Here is a 27,604-nt window from a genome sequence, read left to right as displayed (position 1 = left end):
TATAGATTATTTTCAATTCTTAAAATTTCTGATTTTAGTCTATTTTAGTTGAATTCAGATTTTTCATTATTGTTCAAAGGTATCAAACTATAATGAACTGGTTAAGAATTTGTTTTCTATGGAAATACATTCATTATTTGAAATATCCCACTTTGGGGAATTAGAACTACATGAGGTTTTGGGGGTTTTTTTGTATTTTGTTTAGATTTTGCATATTTTACAGTTACTTTTCTTTCCTGGGTACTAACAATTTGCAGTGTAAATCCTAAGGTTCCCAGCATCTCTATGATCTTTTGATGTCTCAAATTTACACACGTTTTAGTTGATGAGCCATGCCTATGGTAGGCTGGCTGGTTTGGACTTGGCTGCTTATCTATTAATGATTACTTAAACCTGAATTATCAACAGGAAGAAGTACAACAGTACCCCTTGCTGTGAATCTTTAGCCTAGCCTCTACAGGCAAAATCTTCCTTTGGAAGTGGCAGGTTTTGGAAAGGAAAGCATTTTGATAGAAAAAAAGTATTCTGAGAACCAGTAACATGGATAGGTTAATGCCTGTTGCTTTAGAAAGAACACAAACATCTTTCGTTCCTAACCTCGGGGCCTTTGTTGTCCTTGGAAGATGTGGCCAGTAGGGGAGAACACAGACTTAAGTCCTGGAGCTCAGGAGAGGGAGAGTTCTACCTTTGCTAAAGGAAAAATTGCTATGTAGTGGTTTAGTGCAACCTGGAAAAGTTTACCCAAGAAATCTGTGCATCATACAAATCCTCCAGCATGATAAAAGTCAGTGTTTTGGAGGAACTGAAAGGTCTCTTTAGAAAAATAATGAGTCACAAATTAAAACTCCTTTACTTATAAATCATAGTACCAGTCCGACCCGGCTAAGAAAATCTGCAATATTTGTCCTTAAAAATTTTAGTTTTTGTCTGTTATTTATCTTCTGGTTTTTGACAGCTTAGAAAAAAAGTAACAATGTAATACTGTGTCTCTTGACATCCTAATATGTATAATCTTTCTTCATCCTGGAACTATGTGACATTATAAAAATCTTGCTCAGTGTGAGCATGAAGTTGACTCAGTGATATTCTTTGATAGGTCTCCTTTTAAATGGGTGAGCAAACAACGCAATGTGTACGCCTGTACTCAGTCAGCAATATTGTACATCATCTTATCGGAACGTGTATGTTTTATATTTCATTTATCACGTGCCTTTGAGCAAGAAGGACAGCTTTATCAGAGCCTTTCAGGGTGTTATTTACATGACAGTTTTACTGGACTTTTATCCTAAGCCTAGTGTGGTCAGCACTAGCAGCTTTGGTTTACATTTTCTAATGCCATAATTTAATTGCCAGTGAGAGCTTAGAAACAATGGGATTCTTTTAATAAATAATTAAGCTGTGCCATGGAAGTTCTCCTTGGTATATTTACTAAACTAATTTAGATTTGCAGACCTACCTAATATGCATGTGATATAAGTACGGTTCTTGTTTGCAACACCAGTGCCTCCAGCCAAAAGATACAAGGCAAACTTCATCCATGGCCTGATTGTTTCCGACTCGCCGCTTTGGCCTTGCTGGAGATGCTGTTCCTGGATCTTGTCAGGCTTGCTCCATGGCCCATTAACTTCTCCACATAGAAAAGCCGTGTTTAGGTTCCTTGTGATCAAGCCATCATCCTGCTTTTATATCACAAGGTTACCAAGCTGATTACAGAGACCGTTTCTCTTCAGGACTCCTTTGCCATATTGAAGAGTGAGTGCTCTCCTGAACTGATACTTCATGGCCCCTGACAGCTCATTGCTCCTAATGCCTGCATGCCTGCTTTGTGCTAGGTAGCACTGTACACACATACATTCATACACTCGTATGTTTATATTTATTTTATATCTACACCCACATTCTTTATGCCTAAGAAATCAGAGCTAACCGACTTTCCAACAGGATGTGGTATGGGGAGTTGGGGGAGGCACTATTGCCTTCCATTAGAAAAAAAAGAAAGAAAAAGAAAAAGAAAACTTTTCTTAGTGTTTCCCACTCTGCTCTCCTCACTTCAGAACTTTAAAGGACTCATCTTAGATCAAAGTCATTGGCCCCAATCATGAATGAAATTGTTCCAATACAATTTTAATAAAGTGTGCCAGGAGTCGTGGATGGAGGGAATCAGTATCAAAAGGCAATTATGAAAGAGTCGCTATTGCTTGGCTCTGTTTTTAGTAGCCGCTAACCTAAGCAGCCTGCGTGTGAAAGAGCTAGTGTGTAAGCTCTCTGCTGGTCCCTGATGCACCGTGTACGCTGTTCTGTTGGTCCCTGACGTACCGCCAGCCTCTCCGCTGGATGTTGTGAGTAGCAGTCCTTTGGACCCTGTCCCTCAAGCCAGGATCAACACCACAGCAGCAGTGATGGCTTCCCCTCCTCCTCAACTGTTTCTAGTACTTTCTTGTTCCTACTTCTCCCATCTGAAGACAAATGGAGTACTAGTCTCTGAGAAAACAGTCTTCAGGTTGTGACATATCGGGTAGCTAATGGATGTAATAAGCAATGGCTCACCCTAAAATATTTTATTTCAGTATCTCTTACGTTCATCTTACTAGCATTCCCCTGATTCTGTAATTTTCTAACATCTAATTTTATTGAGTGCCATGATTCTCCAAGGGTCTGTCAGTGAGCTTGCTATCTGTTGAAGATATAATTTGGGGAGATATTCAACCCAATATATGACTATTATCTAAGAGTACCAGGAGCTGTGCCCATTGTTTACAGTGTGTTTCTGTATGACTGATGGCTTTTGCCTTATCTCTTAACTGGCACGTAGCTATGAAAGCCAGTGTGAAATTCGACATCGTTCATACATTATGTAATGACTAAGGCAGGAAATTTTATTCCCATTAAAGACTGTGGTTAGAATCCTCTCTTCCGGCTGCTTTGAAGGGTACAGTACCTTATTGTTAGCGCTCCTCCTCACTGTGCGGTAGAGGGCATCATTTATTACCCTTCTGTTGAGTGACTTTGTACCTGTGAGCCAGCCTCTCCTACCTCATAGGTTTATCAGTGCTGGCCTCCAGTGGAGTGCTCCACCCCACCCCCCACAAGTAGCCCTTCAGAATTCGAAACAAATAAGACGAGTCCCAGGGGATAGAACAAAGTCTGTGCTTGTGAAATAAGCTTTCCTGATAGTGGGATAGGACTTCTCAAAGTCTGTTTGATGAACAGTACTGTGAAAGCCAAGTGCAATGGAATATGATAGGACCTGGCCTCCTGAGGAGCTGTGTATGGGTAATGACAAAATGCCAAGTTTTCTTTGGGCATTCCATGGTAGCTCTTACTTGGGCTTTGCGTACTTTACCTATGCATTACAAGATTTATCCTAGCAGTCTAGTACCTAGGAGCAGTCAGTGTTTTAACATCAAACTTACGGAATAATATGAACATTATACAGCTTCAAAGAGGATTCGAAGAACAGGGCCATCGTGTCCCCTACCGGGAAGGTTACTGGCTACACTTTCTACCTATTAGTGTGCCTGTCCTAGCCTGCTTAAAGAAGCACAATGCATCAAATGCCCACTGAAAAGGTAAGTCAGCCTCTAGGTTGCTCACAGTCCCCATCTACTCAGGAGGCTAGGTTCTATTTTGTCATTCCATGTGTAGTTTGGACCCTTCCTCCACCTTTATGTATTCATTACTACATTGTGATTCTTTCAGGTAATGATAAAATTCTAATCTCATACCAAACTGGAAAGGGCCCAAAAGAGTTTCTTTCCAGTGTACACTTCTACTGAATTATAACTGCTATGAGACAAACCACACCAGCATGCAGAATGACTCCTAAAACTGATGCTCAGAGGTTTAAGTCTAAATGGATTAAATAAGAATCATCCAAGAACTTGTTAGTAGCTATTATCTTCAGAGATTCTGATGGTGCACAAGGTGAGGTAACCACTATAAGACAGATGCTTGCAGATCCTGTATTTGACTCGTCATTTTTTTTAATTATTGATTTTATTGAGCTATACATTTTTCTCTGCTCCCCTCCCTTTCTCTTCTATCCTCTTCAACCCTCTCCCATGGTCCCCATGCTCTCAATTTACTCAGGAGATCTTGTCTTTTTCTACTTCCCATGTAGATTAGATCTGTGTATGTCTCTCTTAGGGTCCTCATTGTTTTCTAGGTTCTCTGGGATTGTGAATTGTAGGGTTGTTTTCTTTGCTTTATGTCTAAAATTCATTTATGAGTGAGTACATATGATATTTGTCTTTCTGTCTGGGTTACCTCACTCAATATGATGTTTTCTAGATCCATCCATTTGCCTACAAATTTCCTGGTATTTCTCTCTGACATGGCAAAGTAAAACCCATTACTCTGGAATTTTCAGGCACTGTCAAGAATTGAAATGGGAAGGGAAAATGCAAAGAGAGGATAGGAAGGGTGAGGAGAGAAGGCATTTGCTTTGGGATGTGTCCAGAAGGCCTGCCTTCCAGCCTCAACCAGGAGAATCCCGTCAGCCTGGTACCTTGACAATTCCGGATACAGCCATTTGGAAATGATGGTGTGGTGTAACATTTCTCAAGTTCTTACCAAAATCCAGGAACTCCTAAGCCTGTTACAATAGTAACATGGTTAATTTCACAAATAATCTTCTGTAAGGAATGAGGCCCATGTCACTAAAGTTTGTATATAAGTATGTCGTGACTCACAAAATTTGAGGAACCCGCCAAAGGTCATTCAGATAGTGAAGAACACAGCAGGGGGTTGGCACTGGCTGGTCAGGGGTCCGTGCCAGCTAGTGTGGTTCCACATTTCCTTTTGTGGTTCTCGTGGGACTGTTTTGACTTGGGGATAGTTTAATAACAGCCTATAATGTGATGATTAAATTTGCCACTACCGTAAAATAATATTTGGAGCCTGTCTCACTCGGTCACGTAGCTTCGTGTTTTCTCTGAACCTTTTCCAGTAACCAATCCTCATGCCCTAATAGGGAGCCACCATACAAAGAGACGCAGTGGCTGGGCAGAGCAGGACTGTTGGAATCATAAGCCGTGGCATTCCGTAGAGCTCCTTCCTTTGCTTTTCAGGTGTAGTGAAGGACATGTAAACGCATGTATGTGAACATGCGTTTTCTAGACACTCGCTTTTTTTCCTTTACGAACGTTGGGTTTAAACATGCATAACAAGTAGAAAAATCCCTTCTACCTAAGAGAAGTTGGTGTTTGCGTAAGTAACCATACCAGTTACACTGTTATGTAAATCAGTGGAGTTCTTACTCCTTGTTAGCTAATAAGCCTTGCCTTTTAAAAATTATAATAGAAGATAAGCTTTAATTGAGTTTTTAAGACAGATGCCTTATTTTAATTTTTTAAGCAATAGCCCCTGCTCCCCTTTTCCTGTTCGGTTTTGTTGTTTCCAGGCAGGAGGTCACTAAGCTGCCCAGGCAGGCTTTGGGCTCAGATCTTGCTGCAGCGGGAAGAGTTTGCCAACCTTCGGGTTTCCAGAGCTGTCGAAGTAGCTTCCTGTGGATGCGAGGTTGGCTATCTCCCCCAGAGCCTGCTTTCTTCGCCTGGCAGCATAGGGGCCAAAACACTCACCGCTCTTTCTTTTCTTTGCTCTTGGTTGAGACCTTCATGGTATCTCAAGAAGAGCATGCTGTGCTCAGTCTCAGCCCCAATTCCTCAGTCCTTCCGAAGAAAGACCCAGTTGTGAAACATAAGAATAAAACTATCCTTACGGATAAATAATCTAAGACGAGATCTTACTTCAAAGAAGTGAAGAGTGTGCTTCTGATCACTTTACAGTAACTCTTGCTGACAGGAGGGCTATGGCTGGAACCGGAAAAGGTGTGCCCCAGCAGTCTTGGTGTCTGATCGCTTACACCATTTTAATAGACCAAGATTGTTAAGCACAGACGTCCTAAAACCTCGCCTACCTGTACCTGTTTCGTAGTCTTTATTCCACGGTGGAAAATAGGATTTTATGAGTCTTCTAAACTTTGTTCATTGGCATGCAGCTGTTTCATCAATGGATTCTGTAGTAAGGCTGACTGCTATCTCAGTAACTCGCCTGTGGTCACAGCAACCAATGTGTTAAGATATTGTCGTCCTGTGAAGAAACATACGCATGATGTCCATTATTTAAGCATAGTTTCTTTCAAAATAATATTTTATGTGTTAACATAAAAATCTATGGTGGTTGAAAAGAAAACGTTTTAATCAAATGAATCTGAATTTAAGCTCCAGTTGTTAATTTTTTTGGCTGTGACCTTGTCAAACTACTTAACATGTGTGTACTGTCTTCTCCATATAGCAGACATTTATACTGTTAATTTTGAGGGTCTCAGCATTTATAGAAGTAATAAGTCTATTACTTATTACTTCTATAATAATAGAAGTAAAAGAAAGCCAAACTTTTAGCATGCAAAACTGAAAAATTTAAGAAGCATCAGTTCCTAGTGATTTTATTCAATTACACTTCCTCAGATATACTTTACAAAAATGTTTTGACAATTGGTAATTTATCTTAGAAAAACATTCGATTAGTATTTAAATTTGTCAGTTGCATATTAGACCTGGAAAAACACAGTATTTCTTATGCACATCAACATTTTTTCTTACAAAACAATAATGCATAGTGGGTATGAATTTATATCTCCGTTGGACATGGATTGTGCCAGATCCTTGACCTGTCTTTCCCTTCTTTCTTATGTGTACAATTAATTCTTATCCCGTGGCAATGTTAGAAGCAACATGGGAAAAATCAAATTTCTTAACAGGATCTCTTGCAAAATTGCTCTGTGCATGGAAACAAAATTGCTCTGTGCAGCAACACCCATTGCTGTTCTCAGCAGCACCATTTTCCCGGTGAAGTTGTGAGTTAAGAAACCTGAATGACAGGGCAAGATGTGCCACTCAGGAACTTTGGCATCTTCAGCAAAGGGCTTGGCTTTTCCATCTCATTTCTCCTGCTCTGCAAATCTTATTATATGACTCAGTCACATAAGCTAATATTGCCGTAAACTCTGTTTTATCTTTCAGTTTGTGGGGACATCCATGGACAATTCTTTGACTTGATGAAGCTCTTTGAAGTGGGAGGATCCCCTGCCAACACTCGCTACCTCTTCTTAGGGGACTATGTTGACAGAGGGTACTTCAGTATCGAAGTAAGTACACAGGGATTCCTCTTAGCCCGTTATGAATCACTGATACTGTAATGAGATAGGGAAATAAACACCTTGCAGAAATCTAGAATGTAGCAATCAATTTCAGTACACTTAAGGAGATAAATAGTCCTGTATTTTTTATGCAGAGGGATGACGAAATGGTAAAATGTTGTCTTTTGCTGTTCTTGAAAATTGGTTGAAAGAACTAATTAGAGTTTGATAGCATAACGGGACTTGAGTTGCCAAATCTATGGCTTATGGTTATGAGACAGTAAGTCAGTTTCACAAGTGGAAGCAGAATGATGGTGTGCCTGTGTGAGGACACTGGCAGCTGCTGGATCGTGGCTCCTGTCATCGAACTAGGAAATTAGTCAAAGTCATTAATTAGTCAAAGTAGAAGAGATGATCACTGAATATTGGCTCTTCATCGGCTTTTCCATCTTTATCTACTTTAAGGGAATAAAAATCACATTCAAAATAAAAGCAAGACCATGTACTCAAGTTTGTTCTTCCTGGTGCCTCACGTGACATCTCAGGGAGGGCCCAACAGTTATACTGGGAAAACATGGTTTCTGTAAGAGGAAATTTTGAAGCTGAAGCTCATAATACTAGTCAATATGTGTTCCTAAGAGAACAATGGATAGGAAGGAGCACTGTTTTCATGCATTAAGTCAGCATGACCCATACCTCGGACCATCGACTCACAGCCATCATACGGAAAAGGGTTCTAAAATAATTTAATATTCGATTTACAAGCCGGGCAGTGGTGGCGCACACCTTAATCCCAGCACTCGGGAGGCAGAAGCAGGACGATCTCTGTGAGTTTGAGGCCAGCCAGCAGGACGATCTCTGTGAGTTTGAGGCCAGCCTGGTCTACAAGAGCAAGTTCCGGGACAGGCTCCAAAGCTACAGTGAAAGTCTGTCTTGAAAAACCAAAAACAAACAAACAAACAAACAAAGATTTACCTAAGAGACATTTAATATTAATACAATGTTTCAACCTCAAACATATCAACTGGATATTTGGGGTATTTAGTTACCTGCAATTGAAAAATTGAAACTCTCTCTTTCTTGTTTTATATGTATGTTTACATGTTTGTTTGTGGGGGGTATATGGAATGTATATACATGTGTGTACATGTATATATGTAGTTTATATGTATATATAAGCCATTATAAATGAACATAAACATTTTTGAGTATTTTGTCACAGATAAATGGGTACACATACCCTATGATTCTGACTCTGGAGAAATGTAAAGTATCTCCTTGCTCTCTAGAAATGGTAGTCTAGACAAGGAACTAGGATTATCCACACTCTAAAGAGACCCGAACCCTGGCATGGTAGCTGTCCTAGGCTCAGGTTTCTGCTGTCACTGTGATTTTGTTTGAAGTGCTAGGAATTGAAGCAGACTTTCATGTACATTAGGGAAGTATCATCATAACACCGAGGTACACTCTAGTTCTGATTGTTTTTCCTACAAAAACTACAACTCTGTATCTGTGGCCATTTAAAATATTCTAAATATCTCCTAATTAGAGTTTTTTAGAGCTCCATTTATTTAAAATATATGTTTGGAAAGTAGAAATCCTCGATTTGGTCCTTGGGAGATGCTTTTCTTTGAAAGAATCTATAGTCGCTCTTGATATTAGAAATAAGAAAGTTGCAATATTTTGTCTAATGTGGTCATTTTGAAATTTAAAATTTATACAAAGATCAAAGTATCCAGCTAAATGATGTGCCATGTTGAATGTAGGTCTCATGGTACATTAAAACATTCTCAAATGCATTTGTCAAAAATGCCATCTTTATAACTGTCTCAGTTAAAATGAGTACAGACCCATGAACTTTCTGCATACACACAATGACAAAATGTTTCAGCGGTAGTATGGTCCATTTTGATCTAATTATGACCTGTGAGTAGCTTTGCCGTGGCTGTGATATGATCAGCATATTAAAGCTGATATGATCAGCATATTGAAACAGATCAAGCATGTATATCAGTGCTTCTCAACCTATGGGTCACAACCCCTTTGGGGTGGGTCAAACGGCCCTTTCACAAGGGCCACCTAAGACCATTTGCATATCAGATATTTATATTATGATTCATAACAGTAGCAGAATTTCAGTCACGATATAACAATGAAAATAATTTTATGGTCAGAGGTCACCAGACTATGAGGAACTGTATTATGGGGTTGCAGCATTAGGAAAAGTTGAGAACCATTGATGTGTATGGAATACTCTAAGGATATTTGTAGGTGTCTGCTGTGGTTTGCCTGCTGAAAGTACTATCCGTCAATAAGTGGACTCCTTCCTCCCCCCACTAGAAGGTGTTTTAGCAGGTGTCAGGAATACCTTCCTTTCATAAGATGTTGAGATTAGGACAGAGAGAGGGCTTAGGATTCCAAGGCTGTACTCTTTCCTCTGTTCCAACGCTGGTCACACTGTATTCATTGAGTGTACCTGAAGAAATAGACACGCTGTAATGCAGAAGCTCAAACACAGCTCCACACATTCACATATATGCACATGTGAGTACACATGCTCCTGTCTTCTTAGGTTTAAATCATCCCATACAAAATATTCTCTGTGCGTATGAGATTTGCTGACTCCTAAGCTCCTGGAATAAGAGCTTAGTTTTCTACCGTGCGTTATCCTACCAGGTTTCAAGACGTTTTGGATCCGTGTCCATAACTCGGGGTCACACTCCAGGTATTCGCCTAAGCTTAGCCTCTCAATGAAGAGGGACGCCTGCGTTTACTCCATAACACATCCACTTAGAAGAACTGGTCCTATTTCTAATGAACTCTTCGGACTCCAGTTGCAGGCTCCGGGTAGCATGCCGTGGACAGCTCAGACTGCTTTCATGCACTCCCCCCTCACCCCCAGTAACCCTACTTTCTCCTCTTTGCCATGTTTAGAAATCATTCCCCACAAAATGAACCCCCAAACAAGCTAGCTTTTGAGTATCGATGGAAGAAGTAATTTTGTTCTCAACTGTAATTTGTCTTACAACAAACCTTTCTCCTTCTGATGATCGTATGACCCTACCTAGTCTCTTTGATCAAGCCGGTGTGTATATTTAGGTCCACAGCTGGGCGTGTTTCTCTCCAGACCTGTCATGCACAGCTGTTTTCTGTGTTTACTTCCTTAGGCTCTCTGCAGGCATTCGGCAGCACACCACCTTGAGGTGGCAGTGAGCTGGCCTCTCCTGAGATGCTTTCATCCAGACCTCAGCCCAGGCCTCCAAGGCCTCCAGTACTCTGAAGTGGGAAAGGTTGTTGTGTTTATTAGCTGCGAACTCGTGGGCCAGAATGAACCACAGTAAGCCAGGCAGCATTCCGTGCTGCTGCTGAAAATAAGAAGCAAGCGGTAGATCACATGACAGAGGTGACAAAGCAGGGCCACCAGGCTTGATAGCCAGAGGTGCCTAACAGGGCACTGGTCTTGGACGGCCACTTCATGGTGTGTTTGTCAGACCAGACAAATGATGTCTTAGAGAAGTCAAGTTCCATATTGCAGAAGTTTGGATCCTTTCCCGGTTTATGTGATAGCCTGCACTTAACCATCCATGACACAGAAGCATCCGTTTTGATTAGGATGTTTTGAAGCATGGGTAGTTCCCAGTTCAGGGAGCTGGTCTGTATGTAGCTAAAACAGTAATCTCCTGCCCCGTGGGAAGTCCAAGGTTCAACCCCCTCCATCCAGGTCTCTAAAGGTGAGCATCCAAACAAACCAGGCTCCCACAAAGTCAGCCTGACTGCTCTTAGGACTAGAGAGGGAGGGATAGGTGGGGAGAGGAGGGAAAGGAAAGGTGGGGAGGAGGCGGAAATTTTTAATTAATTAATTAATTAATAAAAACCCAGTAATCTCCTTTTCACTTCCTGGCCTCTTGTGTTGCCTTGCAGTTCCTAAGAACTCCATGCAGTTTTGAAAGAAGGCTGTCCATCTAAATGCCTAAATTACTAAGTAAATCACGGCACTTTTTATCAGTGGACGAAGACGACAATGTTCTTAGTGCTGGCTTATTAAGAATGAGTCATAAATTGGCCAAAACTATGTCTATGATAGAAATCAGTGTGATCTTTCATGTTGAGTAACTCTAACTAGACGTTGTGAATTCTTGTTCAGTTAGCAGTAGCAATGGTAAGGTGATTTGAAGTGATTGCTATGGCTCATTTACATCCTTACTATGCAGAAGGGTCCCTGGAACGTGGTGCTCTTCCTGCCTTAACGAACTCAGTAAAATGCTGGCTCATGGCCATCGCCCACTAACAGAGACAGGCACCCGAGTGACACTGATTCCTCTCGCTTCATTTGCTTGTGATAATTTTAACGAATCTGTACTTTACAACAGATCTGAGGTCATGGTTTTGTTAAAGGGCTTCAGCTTTTCAGAACGCTGGGACTTTATGTGGCAAAGCAGCCGCCAGTAAGAAGGCCTTGCTATGCTTGGCGGTCCTCCCCAGCAGATGTTGAGGGTGAAGGCTGGCAGGGCTCTACCCTCCAGTCCACCCTTGCCCTTTCATTTACCATGCCACTTCTTCCATGCTGGCTGTGTTTGTGGTCTTATTTAGTGTTTGGAAGATATTTTATGCTTGCCACAGGAGAAAAGGAAATAATGTGTGGACAAAAAAAATGACTCGCACTTGAGAATACTTTGAGCCAAGAATTTGGAAAATTGAGTTATTTTTCTTCCTTTCTTTTTCTTTTTCTTTCCCTTTCTCTCCTTGTTTTCTTTTCCTCTTTTTTGTTTTTGTTTATTGACCCCCCTCTTTTGTCCCCACTTTTGTTCTTCAAAGATAAGGTTAATATATGCCAAATGTCTATCACATGCTCAGTATTTTATATCCATAAAGGAGTTGTACAACGCATTATTTTTAAATGTATACTTATAAATACTAGGAATATTTAGCATGGAACATTTCTGAATATCCCTTAGAAGGTTTCAGTTATGAAAGAATTTTAGTAATTAAGACTAGAGGGATAAAGTTAAAAAGCTGCATGCCATTATCAGACGGAATAAGATCTTTAAACACTGTCAAAAAGAAAATGTGGGTCTTCAGATACAATTTCTCTAGTCTGCTAGGTAGTTGAATGGGCTTGCAAAATGCAGTTTACATTTTAGATGGAGAGATAATTGCTTTATTTTAAAATAAATTGTTATAGGGAAAAATGAATCTAAAGAGGTCAGAATTTCGGATAAATTTTTTAAAAAGTGACTCATGAGGAGGGAACATGAGAGTGTTAGAGGTTCTAGGTCCATGTAGTGGTTTAATGGGGTGCATATGTGTCTATTTTCATAGAGTTGTGTGTGAAATGGTCATCTATTGTTATGTGAGTTGTACTCAAAAACTTAAAAAAAAATCTGTACTAACTAGCTAGACCTTTTGCATTCTCACTGAACTGTAAATAAGGCACACTCAGGTAGGAATCTCAGTAGTGCATATGTTCTAGACTCTAAAGCAAAAGCCCAGGACTCCCAACAAACTAGGTCCAGTCACCTGCCGTGATTGTCCAGTTACGGAGACCAGGAGTAAAAGACAGAAAACAAGACTTTTAATTGACACAGATCACTGAGGAGAGGAACAGAAAAGAAGACTGACCCCAAGTCAGTCTTCAGGATACTGATAGGAGTTTCAAGTTTAAGTAGTGAGAGAATTGGCTTAGGGACAGGTGCCATACAGCAAGGAAATCCCAGTGTCCTTAAGGTCTGGCTGTGTTAGATCTGGCTCTGCACGTTCCTGTTGCTTGTTCTGCAAGTCTCCCTTACTCTGTTGCTTGAGAGAACAACCCAGCTTCCCTGTGGTCACTGCCTCTGCTTGAGGGTGAGCTCCTCAAAGCATAATATGTTGCAAAACCCTGCTGGTCTTTGAAGCTGGTCTAACTGCAGGATTGGGACAATGGCTGACCCCAAGGACATGATACGACCTGACAGGAAGATGCCTCAATTACAGTCACCTGTCCTCCATCAAGGCAGTTGGGATAGGTTAGGTAGTACTGGATTTACACAGATGGGAGCGACTAACATGTCAGTGTGCAGAGTTAGGCAGGATTCTGGTCTAAAGGTTCAAGACAAAGCCAACAATGTAAGATGCAGGCAGGGATGCCAGCCTTCTATACGGCTTATAGCAAACTGATGAGTCCAAGTAAGGCTTTAGTGCTTTTTGGCCTACTGTTTCCAAGCACCTGTTATCATATGTTTAAAGGGGCTTTATATTCCATTCCTCTTCCAAATTAGGCCTTCCAACTTAACTGCCAGCTCACAAGTAGTTATGTGTGTACGTACACACCACCTGCGTCAAGGGGCAATCTTCACAGTACTGAACTGGTAACAAGCCTCTCATTGACGTTCATGGCACGTAATAAATGCCTTCTCTGAACTAGGAGGTGAATTTGAATCATACAAACACCTTTTATTTAAACATGTAACTGTAGTTCTAAAATAGGATTCCTAGCAAGGACTCATTAGGCAGCCTCACTCATCACTGAGATGGCACAGAGATTTGCAGGCACAGAGGGCCATGCTGCTTCAAGGGCCACTTACAGAGGATACTTGGTCAGCTCTTCAGATATGCTAATATCTTAATAGCATGAACTTTAGCTAATGGCTATAGTTAGAAAAACAATCATTCATACACACACACACACACACACACACACACTAATGCCAAACTGTTGTTTTTCCTTAATTCAGTCACTGTGTCATATTTGAACATAACATGTTGGAACATTACAGCAATCTACACTTGTCTCCTTAATTAGTATTTTCCCAAAAAAACCCTGGACTATATGTTCAAGCATAAATATTTCCATGCTTTGATAAATTACCACAGAAGCTCTCAGACGAATATCCTTTGAAGGTGGATATCTTTCCCAGGGAGCCAGCAGATTCATTTTCTATAGGTTTTCTCTTTAGGATCTCAGTGTGCCTACTGTGTGTTGGAAGACTGGTGAAAGAAGTGTAAATATTATGTGTGTGTTCGTGATCAGAGTCTGGTCTGTCCGTATCTCTGTGGGGTCCTTGCCTTGCCTGCACTTTGGGATCACAAGCTTCATGGAGAGGAGACAGCATGCTTGTTTTTTTCTAAGAATCGTTTTCTGCTCTGTGTGGCTTCTGAATGAATATGACACTGGGGGTAAAACTGGTATTACTATTTGATTGTTCCTCTTATACCCCATCTCTATAAAGATTTACTCCACACCTGATCCATGTGTAGCTAGCCATCCCCGCCACACAATCTAAAATGCCCAATTAACTAATTTGAGAGTTTTAAGGTGCAAGCCATATATTCCCTGTTTTTGTAGTGAATGTGTTGAGAATCGCTGCCCTTCGATTCAGTTGTATTTTATCTAAAAAGTTGTAGGGCTCTGCTCTGTATCACAAAGGCAGTGAAATAAAGGATAAGATAAAGGCCAGCAATATGGCTCGGTGGGTAAAGGTGCTTCCTGCTGCTCCTGACCACCTGAGTCCAGCAGAGAGCCATCTCCAGTATGGCATCCACTGATGCACACATAAAGATGCATAAATAAATGGAACTTAAAAAAATTAATGAGATGCCGAGAGATTTGTTGCAAGTGGTACGTTAGGTTATATTCTCTTTGCCTCTCAGTATCCTCGAAGTTGAGAAGGTTGTCCATAATACATTGAGCTCTTGTTAGTTGATGAAATGCTCAAATACAATGAAATTTGCTCATTTTCTGTTTATTTTTTTTTTAGTGTGTGCTGTATTTGTGGGCCTTGAAAATTCTTTACCCCAAAACACTGTTTTTACTTCGCGGAAATCATGAATGTAGACATCTAACAGAGTATTTCACATTTAAACAAGAATGTAAGTATACTGTGACTTTTTCTTTTAATGTAATATGTACAAAATTATCATTTCAACTGGTAGATGAAAACATACTATGTTATTATTCTCTGCGTAAAGGTCAAAGCTTTAGGTGACATTTCATATCATCTTTCTAAACATGGGCAGTTTAATGAAACATTTAATTTTAAATTCTGTTTATAATTCTTACCAAATTGTCTTTGACCATATGGACTCTCCACCCTACCCTCTAACTACTCCCTGGTTCACCTCCATATCCCTACACCCAGAATTTTGTCTTTTATCCAACCTTCCATTTCCAATTTGTATTGCTCATATATTCCTAGATGTGGGCCCATCCAGTAGAACGTCATCAACGTACCCTAGGCTACACCATTAAAGAAAACTAACTCACCCTCCTACAGAGGCTATCAGCTGTCCATAGTGCGTCAGGTAGTGCAGAGCTCAGGGATCCTTTCTGCCCCCATGCTAGAAGAGCGACAGAAAGATTATAGGAGGCAGGAGCTGGGGATGTAGAGAACAAAACAGTGTCTTCTGAGCATGATAGTACCACTGACTCATGAGCTTACAGTGACTGTGGTAGCCTATACAAGGCCTGCATAAAATGGATCCAGAATGTGTTTTTTTAATCGTAGGTTTTATCAAGTGGCCTATTAATCTGAGTTAAAGTTCCATGTGTGTCATAGTTCACAACTAGTGTTTACGAAAGTGATCCTACCTTTCAGTCTTAGTCGAGTCCAGAGAAGGAAATGGGGCCAAATTGAAGCTCTGTTTTGCAGCCTCATAGATACCAGCCTCTAGGACATTAGACCACATGAAAGCCGATTCCTTCCTTTAGGTATAGATACTTGGATAAAGGAATGCTTTTTGTATAAGTTCTGTTTTCCCCTGTCTGTTTTCCCTGTTGTTTACTGAAACTTTTTTTTCTCTCTCTGTAATTTGGTTTTATAGTCAGTGAAGCATAAAGACTTTCCTAAAAACATTAGCTGTGAGTCAATATGGGGAAATAAGAACTCTGTGAGGCAGAAAAAGCTTCAGAAAGTTCCTTGGCTATGTCTTTTCTCCAAAATCTTATGGGAAATATCACCCAGCTTTATGACCCTCTTTCAGTTAGCTTCCACTTATTCCAATGTGTATGTGTGTGTGTGTATACATATGTGTGTGTGTACACATGCACACACACACAAGGTATGTAAAAACTTGAATTTACAGACAAAAGTTATAAAAAGTGAACAATATGGAGAAATAGCAGAAATAGAAGATCCTGTCTATGAAGGTTAATCCAGAGTCTTAGAAATCATATTGATTCTGTTTTTGAAGGGTCACATTCATATTACCCTGGCAAGAAAACATTGAAAAGAACCAAAGCGAGTTCAATAAAATGTTCCTCGTCACAAAGTCACAACAGTAACTTTTTCCTTCTCACTCTATTTCAAAGGTAAAATAAAGTATTCAGAACGAGTTTATGATGCCTGTATGGATGCCTTCGACTGCCTTCCCCTGGCCGCACTGATGAACCAGCAGTTCCTGTGTGTCCATGGTGGTTTGTCCCCAGAGATTAACACTCTAGATGACATCAGAAAAGTAAGCTCTATTATTGTCCGGGTCTACTCATTCTCTGTCCTTCAACAGGTACTGGACAATCTCACTTGTCCCGCCCCTGTCACTACTTGCATCATTTTCATTTAAAATAACTGAACATGCTCGCATCTCCCCGATTTGTATCAGATTGTTAGCTTGAAGAGAAGATACATCTCTAGACCCTCAGGGTTTGGCTGAGCATGTGGCGCGTGTCATGAAACAATCATATATTTGATCTCTAACGCATGTGGGCAGTTTCATTTTCCTTTTTTTCAAATAGTCCATTGTATATTCCTGGTTTGTTCAATTGGAAAAGATGCTTGGTCTTTGGAGAAATAGCACACCTTAACCTTTAAAATGTCTTTATCATAATAGTCTTTCTTGTTGTTGTTCCAATATCCAATATTAAAGTTAACATTCAGCAAAGGCAAAGGTAGTATTATGTTGATTGTATTAAAAGTAGCGGCATTTTTTCCCGAAGCATGCCTTGACTTTGTGTTTGCTGGGGCTGTTATTTCTCAGCAGAAGGATAACTGAGGTGGAATGAGGAAGTGTATTGTCTGCTTTTCATAAAACAATGCAATAATACATGACAGTGCTGCACAACAGAAATAATGTTTTATTTCTCAGTGTTTATATTCTGATAGTGCAGCAATGTAAAAAAAAGACATGAGAGATTATTTTAAAATTTTCATTGTACTTTTGGTGCCCCAAATCTCTAAAACACAATAAAAATATTTTCCTGTATTGTCTCCACATATGCTTGTAGTTGTCTAACACATGACATTTGTGTATGCAAGTATAGAACATACAGGATCGTAATTTGGATATAATTTTCTCCACTAAGCTTTTGAGCTAAGAAACCAAAGCCACATTTTTTCTGCAGGAATTACTGATGTGTAAAGACTGTGTCAGACACCTCTCCCTGCCTTTTAGAGCCCTGGGAAAAGAGATTACATTCTCCCAAGCAGAGAAGCGAGTATGGCAATGAGTCTGACCCCCTTTTACTATTCCTGCCAGACACTTTCGAAGGAATGAGTAGCTGAAATTATTCTGAATTGCTGCATTTAAACTACTCAAGTTGGAATTCGGCTGAGTTTTGCTAGAAAGATACATGCTGTCTGGTATTTATTTGAAGCTGGTATGCTGTAAGTACACTCTGGCTTCAAACAAGTCATTCAGTAACCTGGACGCCAATGAATACACAAGTTTTGCTCAAGCATTTGCTTGCTTCAGATTCCTCGTGTACATAACTCAAATTCTGCCTGTGGGTATTCATACATGAGACCCAGTGATGTCATTTGAGTAATTCATATTTTTTTTAAGTTTCTTGAGCTTGAATGCTTCTGTTGCTGCCTCACAAATTTGTATTCTGAGCAGCAATTCCAAGCTAATTATAAGAGCTGTCTTTAGTTAATAGAAATTTAGGAAGTAGTATTTTCCACCGTGTTTAGTGATGAAATAAAATCATCACGCAACTTGTATACTAGTAACTATATAACTTATCATGGCAGGGGAATGGAAAATGTGACACTATCAGCAACCAACCTTGCTGAACTAACAGATGCTGGGGACCACACCCATGCATGTGTGTTGTACTTGATGATATTGGCAAATTCATGGGCCTAAATGAAAGATGCAAAGTGTATCAAGCATCCTTCCAACAGGAGGAAGTGCTGAAAATCCATTCTATACCCATTTTACTGTTTTTAAGGGACAAAACAGAAAGGACTTAGCTATTTAATTATTGTGTAAAAACTGTCGTCACTGACAAAAAGAAACGATGAACCTGAACTTTAAAATGAATAATCATTTTTGTACTGCTTACTGTTCCCTTGGCAATGTTCATTGGAATCTACAGAATTGAGAAAATAACTTATCAAATCACAAATATATTTCTACTTTATAAGTATCTATTGCCATGAGATCAATATTTGTTTTTATCCCAGGAAGCCAAATATTCAACTCCTTCTTTATGAATCCGGCCATTAATCTGCAACTGACTTATATTCTCAGAAGTAGAGGGAACGATAGGCCTTTTCTCTCCTATCGGAAAGTAACTGTGCTATTGTTCTTTCTTTAAAAACCACACAAAGGACTGAAGACATGTCTGTGGCGGAGGACTGCAGTTAGGTTCCCAGCTGCCATGTCAGGTGGCTCTCACCACCGGTAGCCCCAGCCCCAGAGGGTCGGATGCCTCTTCTGGCCTCAGGGGCCACCTGTACTCACATGTTCATACCAGTGCATGAATATACATATAACACAATTATTTTCTAAATAAATCTTGAAAAATTAAACGAAAGCACATTAAATAAACACAGATTCTTCTCGGTGTGCCGATAGCCTCTTCCATGAGGCACCATTACTCTTTCTTCTGGGGTTGTTTTGTACAGACTGCATTGGTCATGACGGCCACGCAGTTTATAACTGGGAAACTAATTCCATATGAAGGCCCCGCAAGGATAATGCCAAAGCCTAGAAGTGTGAGCAGGGTCTAGAGAAATTTGGGGCTTTTTTTACCGTCCCACTCTTACTTGCACCAAGACCAGCTGCACAGTGCCGTGGCCTGCAGCTAGAAGCAGAGGTGGCTTCTGAGGAGCAAGTGTCAGCGTGGCACGAAGCAAGTGGCCCCTCAGAAAGGGAAAGCCACCTATGCTTGGAATCATTTTGTTGTATTAAAAAAGTCATCACAGGGAATTCTTATCCAGGTTTTAAATGACAGTTCTCTGCGGGTGGAAGACAGAGCAAAGTCAAGTTCCTCCTTCACAAATAAGACAGGAATAGGTTGAAACCATGATAGTGACTGTGTTATTTTGATGAAAAAGAAATAAGAGAAAGATTAAAAGGAAATGGACAAAAGAAAAAATAAAACAAGAAGAAAGTGTAAGGATTAAATAGACAGAGAGAGGCAAAGGGGGAGGTGAGGGCACAGGCTACGTACGTGGGTATATATTTATTTCATCATGAGGAAGAAGAGAGGAAAAGCCGAGAAGAGGAGTGGGGGTGAAGTGGGCACCATCTGAGGCCAAGGGGTATCACTCAGAGCTGCCTTCCTGTGTGTTCTGAATTCTGAGTGTCCAAAGATGAGTATTTTGTTTTCTGTCTTCTATTTTTCTTAGTTAGACCGATTCAAAGAACCACCTGCTTATGGGCCCATGTGTGACATCCTGTGGTCGGACCCTCTGGAGGACTTCGGGAATGAGAAGACTCAGGAACATTTCACTCACAACACAGTCAGGGGATGTTCGTATTTCTACAGGTGAGGACCTGGCCCTGCCTTACGGGCTGGAACCTGTCTGTCTTAACAGTAGTGGGGCTTATGAAGAAATAAGTGGATACACAGATATGAAGAATGCATACCTGAATATAAATGCTTGTGGATATGAATTCCTTGAAGGCTGTGAAAGAAATGAAAGGCAGGTGCTGGGACAGGGGATGGCTGCTGCTGCTGATAAAATACACTAAAAATTGTCTCTACCGCATGAACTACGGGAGAGTCTCATTACTGGCCTTCCTTTCTTCCATCCATAAATGTACTCTTGTTTTACCAGTTCGTATAACTCAGATCAGAAAACCAACCACTCATTGGCTGACTGAATCATACTCAGTTCATTCTCAGATTAGTTTAAAATGTTTCCAGCTTCCTGGATGGCTGGGACCCAGCAGTTACCAGAGTATCTAGGTAACCGGGTGGGTGGGTTCACACTTAGCATGTGGATAAGCCATGTTGAAAATGTCTTAATAGTGCATTTTACATGTGCAAGTAGAACCTGGATGTCCAATCACTGCAGAAAGGAATCTGTAGGACATTTGGGGTTCTGTGTGTCCAAACTACTGATCTTTTGCCCTCATCTAAGCTTGGTTTGGTCCCTTCCAGTGTGATGTAATGGTGGGAATGTTCCTAGGAGGAAATAGAATATGAAAACAAAATGGAGAATTTTAAATTCTAAAACACATTTTTTTTAATTTTCTATTTCCACTTAAAATAATACACCTGATGTTCCCCAGAACTAATGTTTATTTCCATGGAATGATTTAGTCTAAAAACCTCTGTAAGAACAATTCATTAGCACACCTCCCATGTTCACAGCAAGCTGATAGTGTGCTCTGTGTAAGTTTCCTATTCAATAGTGGAACATATTCTATGCATTAAATTTTAATTATAGATGAAAAGGGTTTTTATTTATTAGTATGGGAAATTCATTTTGAACATAAGATCATCTTTTCTGGAAACCATAATTGTGGGAGTGAGTTCTATTTTACATAATAATGGTGAAGCTTATTCTGAACCAAAATGTCAGGTTGCAAATTATTTTCTGTTTTGGAAGAGGCAAAAATGTTGATGAGTTATATGTCGGTAAAATGTTCTATAATTCTGAGAAACTTAAAACTTCCTGTCAATAATCATTCAACTTAGGTATAACATTTTATGAAGATGTTTATAGCAAAGAGGTATTTGAAGTAAATTAAAGCCAAATGTTTGACATTTCAAATCTGGTGTTAAATTCCCCAATTATATATAGGTCTCTAGGTTACCTGTTGTGTTTCACTAAAATAATACTATAAAGAAGCCAAACATGATTATAACATTGACTCACATTGTATTTATCTTCAGTGTAGCACTCTGCTGTCAATCTTCTGGGGCTGACAATCAGACAACCTTATTCTGAATGACATACTAGAATAAGCTTACACATTACACAGTCCTTTTCATTTTGCTAAAACATTTATGATAAGAGTTTTGGGGGGCTTACAATTTCAGAGGGTAAGTCCATGACCATTATGATAGAGGGCATGGCAGTAGGCTAGCATGGTACCAGAGAAGTAGCTGAGAGTTTGCATGCTGTGATAACCATGGGGCAGAGAAAGCTACCTGGGAATGCTGTGAGCTTTGTTTTGAAACCTCAAAGTCCACACCAACTGACCACCTACTTCAACAAGGCTACAACTCCTAATTCTTACCCACAGTTCTACCAACTGGGGACCAAGCATTCATTCATGAACTTCTGGGGACGGTCATCTCTTTCAAACTGTTACATTCTGTAAATATAGACACAAATACACAATATTTTCCATCACACAGATGCTTCGAGTTAAGCAATACTCACACTTTAATTCTGCAGATCATATGAGTTTCTTCACAGATGTTGACCTTTGATCTTGACAGATGTGTTGCTGTGGGGCTGTCTGAAACAAGAACTGGTGATTGTTAGCAGAGGATTCTCGGTATTCTAGTCTGTCAAAGGGAAATAAAGATATGCCATTAACACAGAGGTTTTTTTTTTAATTCTTTTGTCTTTAAAGTCACCTTGAAAGGATCAGAGACATTCTTTTAAGTTCATGCTTTAAAGTTCATGTAGACAGGTACAAGTGACTGTAAAATTAGCTAAAGAGCTTAGTGGTTGTGTCCCTTTGGAGTTATTGGCAATTATCTTGACTTGCAATTTTATTTTGCATGTCTCTATGTAGTCTGATACTTAATTTGATATGCCAGCCTATTGACTGTATAACATATTATCTGGGCTATTATTTAAATAGCACATAGTCATACAGAAAAATGTATCAGGATAGGGCTGGAGAAATGACTCAGCAATTAAGAGTGCATACTTCTCTTGCCTAGGATCTGACTTCAGATCCCAGCACCCACACACGTCTGGTGGCTCCAAACCACTGTGCGCCTGGCTTCAGTGAGATCGTATCATCCTTGGATACCTGCATATACATACATTCACACATACATGTAATTGGGAAAGAAATCTAAATGTCTTTAAATGTATCAGAAGAATTTTTCCTCTAGCCTTTTAATTAAGTTCCTAGCAATGCCGTTCATATATGTAGTGTATTCTGGGTGCTTTCTCACACCAGCCTCTCTTATTTGCCTTGTACTCCTATTACCTCACATGCCTGTCCCTTTCCCAAACTCATGGCATGTTGGCATTCTTGCATGACTCATTTTGTTTAATCAATATTATCCTAGTGACCCCTGAATTGGGACAAAAGTAATTGGTCAAAACCAAAACTCCTTGGCTGCTTCCCCCTCCCCCAGTATTCCCATTAATTTCATAATCACAGACCATAGATTATACCCTCAAATGCCTGCATTGTTTATCAGGTAACTGAAATACTGCATGTGGGCCAGCATCAGACTGGAGATTATTGTGGTCCATGACATAAGGGAAGTAAAGTCCCCTTCATATGAACTCAAGAAAAATGGGAGGAGTTTTGGTCTTTGGTTACCAGTTTGTCTCTGCACCAAGTGCATCATGGAATCACTGTATTCTGGGCTTTCTGCTTACACTGTTTGAGTTCAGTTAGGGCATGCCAGCATTGGCCTGAGGCCCTAGTCTAGGGTTATGCCAATGTGAATGTTGGTGTGCCCGCAGCAGCAGCCTCCAACTCCTTACCTCACTCAAACCCCTCCAGTTCTAAAGCCCTCTGCCCCTCTTGTCACCTCTGCCCCCTGCTCCTCTAAAGTACCAGATAAGGTCTGCCCTTCTGCCACATTTTTCTTGTTCTTATTCCTAAATGTTGCTGAAATCCCAAATCACACTTAGCTATTTAATTATCTGCTAAAGCTGAGCATTTACTTAAGTGTTTCCTGTTCTTACATCCAGTAGAAATGTGTGCGTACGTAAGGATACCAAAAGACAAGCATAAAATAGTTCATGATAGCCAATAAACCACCCAAACATCTACTTAGTAGAATAATAAACTATATAATTTCAAAATGTATGGAAAAAGGTGGAAATAGCAACTTCTTTACAGATCAAAGTGTCCTCAGTGCGTGTGTGTGTGTTGCACGCGTGCACATACACAATAACTCTATCATAAGTTATATATATGCACAAAGTGCTGACTATAGAAAATGAGAATGATCTGAACAAAACCACGCATACCAACATAGATGAATAGCATAAATATGATGAGGAGAAAAAGATAGTCAACAGTCAGATACAATGAAATGAACTCTGCATACAAGAAAACTAGTCTCTAACATTGAAAGCCAAGGTGCCTGTTACCCTGCATGAGGGTGACAGCTCCGAGCAGGGTCTGTGTCTCTGAGCAGTAGGTACGAGGTGTGAAAGTGGTCTTAGTGTGAAGGGATGCCTTCTTCTTATTTATGACCTTTATTTATAGATATTTCACTTCAATAAAACGTTCGCTCCAGGGTTAGGAGTGTAGCTCAGTGGTAGAGCACTTGCGCAGTGTACATAAGACCTGGATTTGGTCCCCAGCTCTTCAAAGTAAGAGTTTGCTTAAGTAGCAACTGCTTGCCACTTATCCAGATCCAAGTAAGGGCTGTGTTTTGCCGAAGGTCTGGCAGGAAGTAGAAGCCTCAGCATCTCAATTCTAAATTCCTTAGAGGACCCTGGAGCAAAGGAGAGACCAGAAAGTCCTAGGGAAAGAAGGCTGGCAGAAGCCCCAGGGTATTGCAGGCTTGAGTACCCATCACTAGGCCCCAGCTGCAGAGGAGAAGTGCATCTGGGCAGGCTGCAAGGGGTAAGAGCATCAGGAGGAGGAGGAAGCTTCCTGCCTACAGGCTGATGTGCAGGGCTGAGGGGCCACAAAGATCAGCACCCTCCGCATCTCCCCATGAGTGACTGCCCTTGCGGAGGCTCTTTAAGTGACTCCACGTGAGTTCCAGGAGGTGACAGGTTGTTGCTAAGCACTCTGAAGAGGGAGTGGAGAGAGCAGCACATTCCCTCTGCTGGAATGTTCTGTTGCTAAAGGGCAGATCTCTAATCATGCTTTGCATGACCCTGTGATAAGGATCAGGTAGGTCCAAGGTGCCAGCTGGGGAGGCCGCAGTTTCGCAGGTCTGGGGGTGAAGTGGATTTGACAGGAAGGCTTCTTACAGGGTCACATAACTCAAGCGGAGGAACTGGTCTTTTCGGGGAGGAAAAAAACACACAGGGAAAGTATCTGCATGCATGCAGAGCCATTGTAGTGGTACCTGCAGGCAAAATCTTGATGAAAGGTCTAAGGTTTTTAATTCAGAGTCCAAAATGCGGTTGATATGTTAGAGAAACGTAAACAAGGAAGCCAGGAGCTCCAGTACTACTTGTCTACTGTTGTTCACATGTTCTTTTAGCCTTCTGTGTTCACAGTCCCTCTCCAAGCCCCCTCAGAACAGGGTCTTCTAATCCTCTCCTATCTACCGACCCCCATCCAACACTAGATCTTTTGCACAATCACATTCTCAGTGTTCTTTCATGACCGACAGGTGCGGGGTGGGTGGGGCGCTGCCTTACTCTGCAATGTTTATATAACGTGGAATATTTTATCTTCAGTATATTTTATTCCTCTGTAGATTTTTAATTTTTTTATTACACTCAATGTTTCTCTCCATTTTATAAAACACCGCACAGCCCGCCCTTCCTTCTGGCGGAGGGAACAATCCATCGTCTGCTCTAATAGGTCACCGCATTTCGCCTCTGCAGAGTCAGAGAATCAGGAGCTCTGCTGCTGAGTGCACACACACACACACACACACACCACACACACATACACACACACACACACACACACACACACACACACAGGTGTACAGAGGAACCTGAAACTCTTTACAGTTTGTAAAGGAACGGTTGTTGCCAGAGAACTAAATCTTTCTTGCAGTCTGTATTCTTTGCTTTTCTCCTGCTGTGACAAAATGCAGGCCAAAGCCCTCTGTGAAAGGAAGGAGGGTGCGGCCTGTCCTAGTGCAGAAGTCAGGTTGCCCGAGGCACCGCCAGCTGCTCATATTAGGTCTGCTCCCCGCAGCCAGAGAGCAGAGAGAGGCTGACGCTGATGCTCTCAGCTTGTGACCTTCTCCGTTTTGTTCTGGCCAGGATCCTCTCCCCAAGAATGTGCTACCAGCTAGGGTCCATCTGCTAATGTTAAAAACTCCGGCACAGACATGCCCAATTGTCTCCTGGATGTGTCTAGTACCTGTCAAGCTGACTGTCACTACTACCCATCACACAGTTGATGGTACCATCTTAGAAGTATGTTCTTCCTGTTGGTTGGAGAATTCATGCACGTATATAGTGTAGAAACTACATTTGTCTTCTCTAGTATTTTTGTCCCGTATACTAAATTGTTTCTCCAAAGTAGTTTATTTTTTATTTATGAATATATCCAGGTGTGTGTATTTTAAGGTATAGTGAATATTGTCAGTTTATTCATAAAATACTGGTTTTTCTGACCTTAATTTTAATTTCCAATTTAAATTCAGAAGCTTAATGGATTTTGAATTTATTTCAAGATGTCTTAGAACAAAGGTATAGTGGTTGTAGACAGTATTTTAAGTATCAATTTGTAATTTGGGTTTCAATTATAATGACATTTGGAGATTGAAGCTTTTTTTAATTTTCATTTTATTTATTACTCTGGGCCTGTGATGCTGGGTATGTGAGCACAGGTGTACACACCAAGGCACACATGTGGACGTCAGAGGACGCCTTTCAGGAGCAACTTCTTCCCTTCCACATGTGTGTGCCTTAATGGCCTCAGGGACACACCTGTCCCCAGAGCCAAAAGACTTGTTTCCTGAGTGTTGTGCGATGGTGCTGGATCCCAGCATCACCTGGGTGTCCCGGTGATGTGGCGACGCCTGAAGACCTCCTAACCACCGCTTCTCTTTTCTCTCCGTGTCTGGCAGTTACCCGGCTGTCTGCGACTTCCTGCAGCACAATAACCTCTTGTCCATCCTCCGAGCCCACGAAGCCCAGGACGCGGGGTGAGTGCTGCTGAGGGTTTCTCAGGACTGCCATGTAGGCAGGCGCTCCTCACCCAGCTTAGGCCCAGCAGAGTCCCTTTGGCCAGACTCAGTTCCAGGAGGAACTGGTTTTAAAATGGGCTTCTAGCAACTCAGGTGTGGCAGAGTTGCTGGCGCTGCATGGCTGCTGATGTCTGGGGAAATCCTCTCTACCATTCCTCTGTCTTTAGAGGGAAGAAATCGATTGCCATTTGTTTTCTTAAGGACTCGTTTTCTTAAAGGCACCTCCCCTTATTTCTTTCAATTCTTCCAATCACCATGTACCAAGGAGGAAAACCAGCAGCCACCTCTCAGTCTGTGGACCAGAGTAGATAAGAGTCACAGATATTTAGAAGTTTTTGTAAGTTGTAGGCTTGTTTTAAAGCCTTCCACTTCTGCTCTTTGTAGAGTTTTATTGGGGAGAAAATTAGGACATTAATTGAACAGTAGAGAGTATCAAGCATTTGGTGAATTCTTAAAACCTAGTTTTAAGAGTTTGGAAAACCAAGAAATGTCAAGTGGTTTACCTCAGTGTTTTGTACAGGGTGGGGGGGAGCTTTGCTTGCCTTTAAAGAAACAAGCTCGTCCCTTTGAAGTTTGCCATTTTCTGAAAAGTGAAAGCACTCCTTTTTAAAACCTGAGTGCTGAAGTGAGGTGTTTATGCTTCGCTACGGGATCCCATGTGGCACCTGTCCCTGGCCCATGACAGAAGCTAAAGTCCCTTCTGAGCAGTGCCTGGGGAGGTAGGAGCTAATCTGGCATTGTACAGTGTATGGTCGCTGACCCTTGAAGTGACCTGTTCGTGCACACCATGCCCGGACCCTCAGAACTGTATGAGCTCAGGAGTGCGGGTCCCTGTTATTCCTGGTGTTTTTTTCCAGGAGGCTAGACATTTAGAACAGATGTATCTTAATCACACTGCATACCTGAGATTGTTTACTTACTTAGACATGGGTGACTTAACTGGCTAAAGTCAATTAGCAACCAATATTTTTGTTTAAAATGATTACTTTCTTAATTGTTTGTTATCTATTATTTACTTAATCTTCAAGTAGCCCTAAGCAACCTCATCTTATAAAGTCCAAGTACTAGTAGGAATATGTGTCTTAACCAATTACTCTTCCCTTCAGAAGCCCCTACTCGCTCGCAGCATAGCTGATCAATAGTCAATTAGTCTTTAAATAAACTTTTCTTGTTACTTTGGGGGAGAAGGGGTGTATTATTGTTTAACACTATGACAACCCCTGTCCCTACCCCAAACAAAGCATAACTCAATAACAAAATACATCGGAAATATTTTA

General features: G+C 40.9%; 1 protein-coding gene across 2 annotated transcripts in view; it reads left to right on the top strand.

Moving 5' to 3' along the window:
* Ppp3ca (protein phosphatase 3 catalytic subunit alpha) overlaps positions 1-27,604 on the top strand; it is a 292,339-nt gene that overhangs the window by 211,274 nt on the left and 53,461 nt on the right. For both annotated transcript variants that reach the window (XM_085677663.2, XM_087897544.1), the window contains 5 exons: positions 7,023-7,147; positions 14,872-14,983; positions 16,422-16,567; positions 19,684-19,823; positions 26,208-26,285. In XM_085677663.2, the coding sequence (XP_085533789.1) occupies positions 7,023-7,147; positions 14,872-14,983; positions 16,422-16,567; positions 19,684-19,823; positions 26,208-26,285 (601 nt within the window). The remainder of the gene's footprint in view (positions 1-7,022; positions 7,148-14,871; positions 14,984-16,421; positions 16,568-19,683; positions 19,824-26,207; positions 26,286-27,604) is intronic.

The sequence above is a fragment of the Myodes glareolus genome, chromosome 17 (assembly GCF_982192425.1).
Source record: "Myodes glareolus chromosome 17, mMyoGla1.1, whole genome shotgun sequence".
Classification (NCBI taxonomy): Eukaryota; Metazoa; Chordata; class Mammalia; order Rodentia; family Cricetidae; genus Myodes; species Myodes glareolus.
The sequence above is the reverse complement of the archived record's forward strand: the minus strand, read 5'-3'. Positions and strand labels throughout refer to the sequence as shown.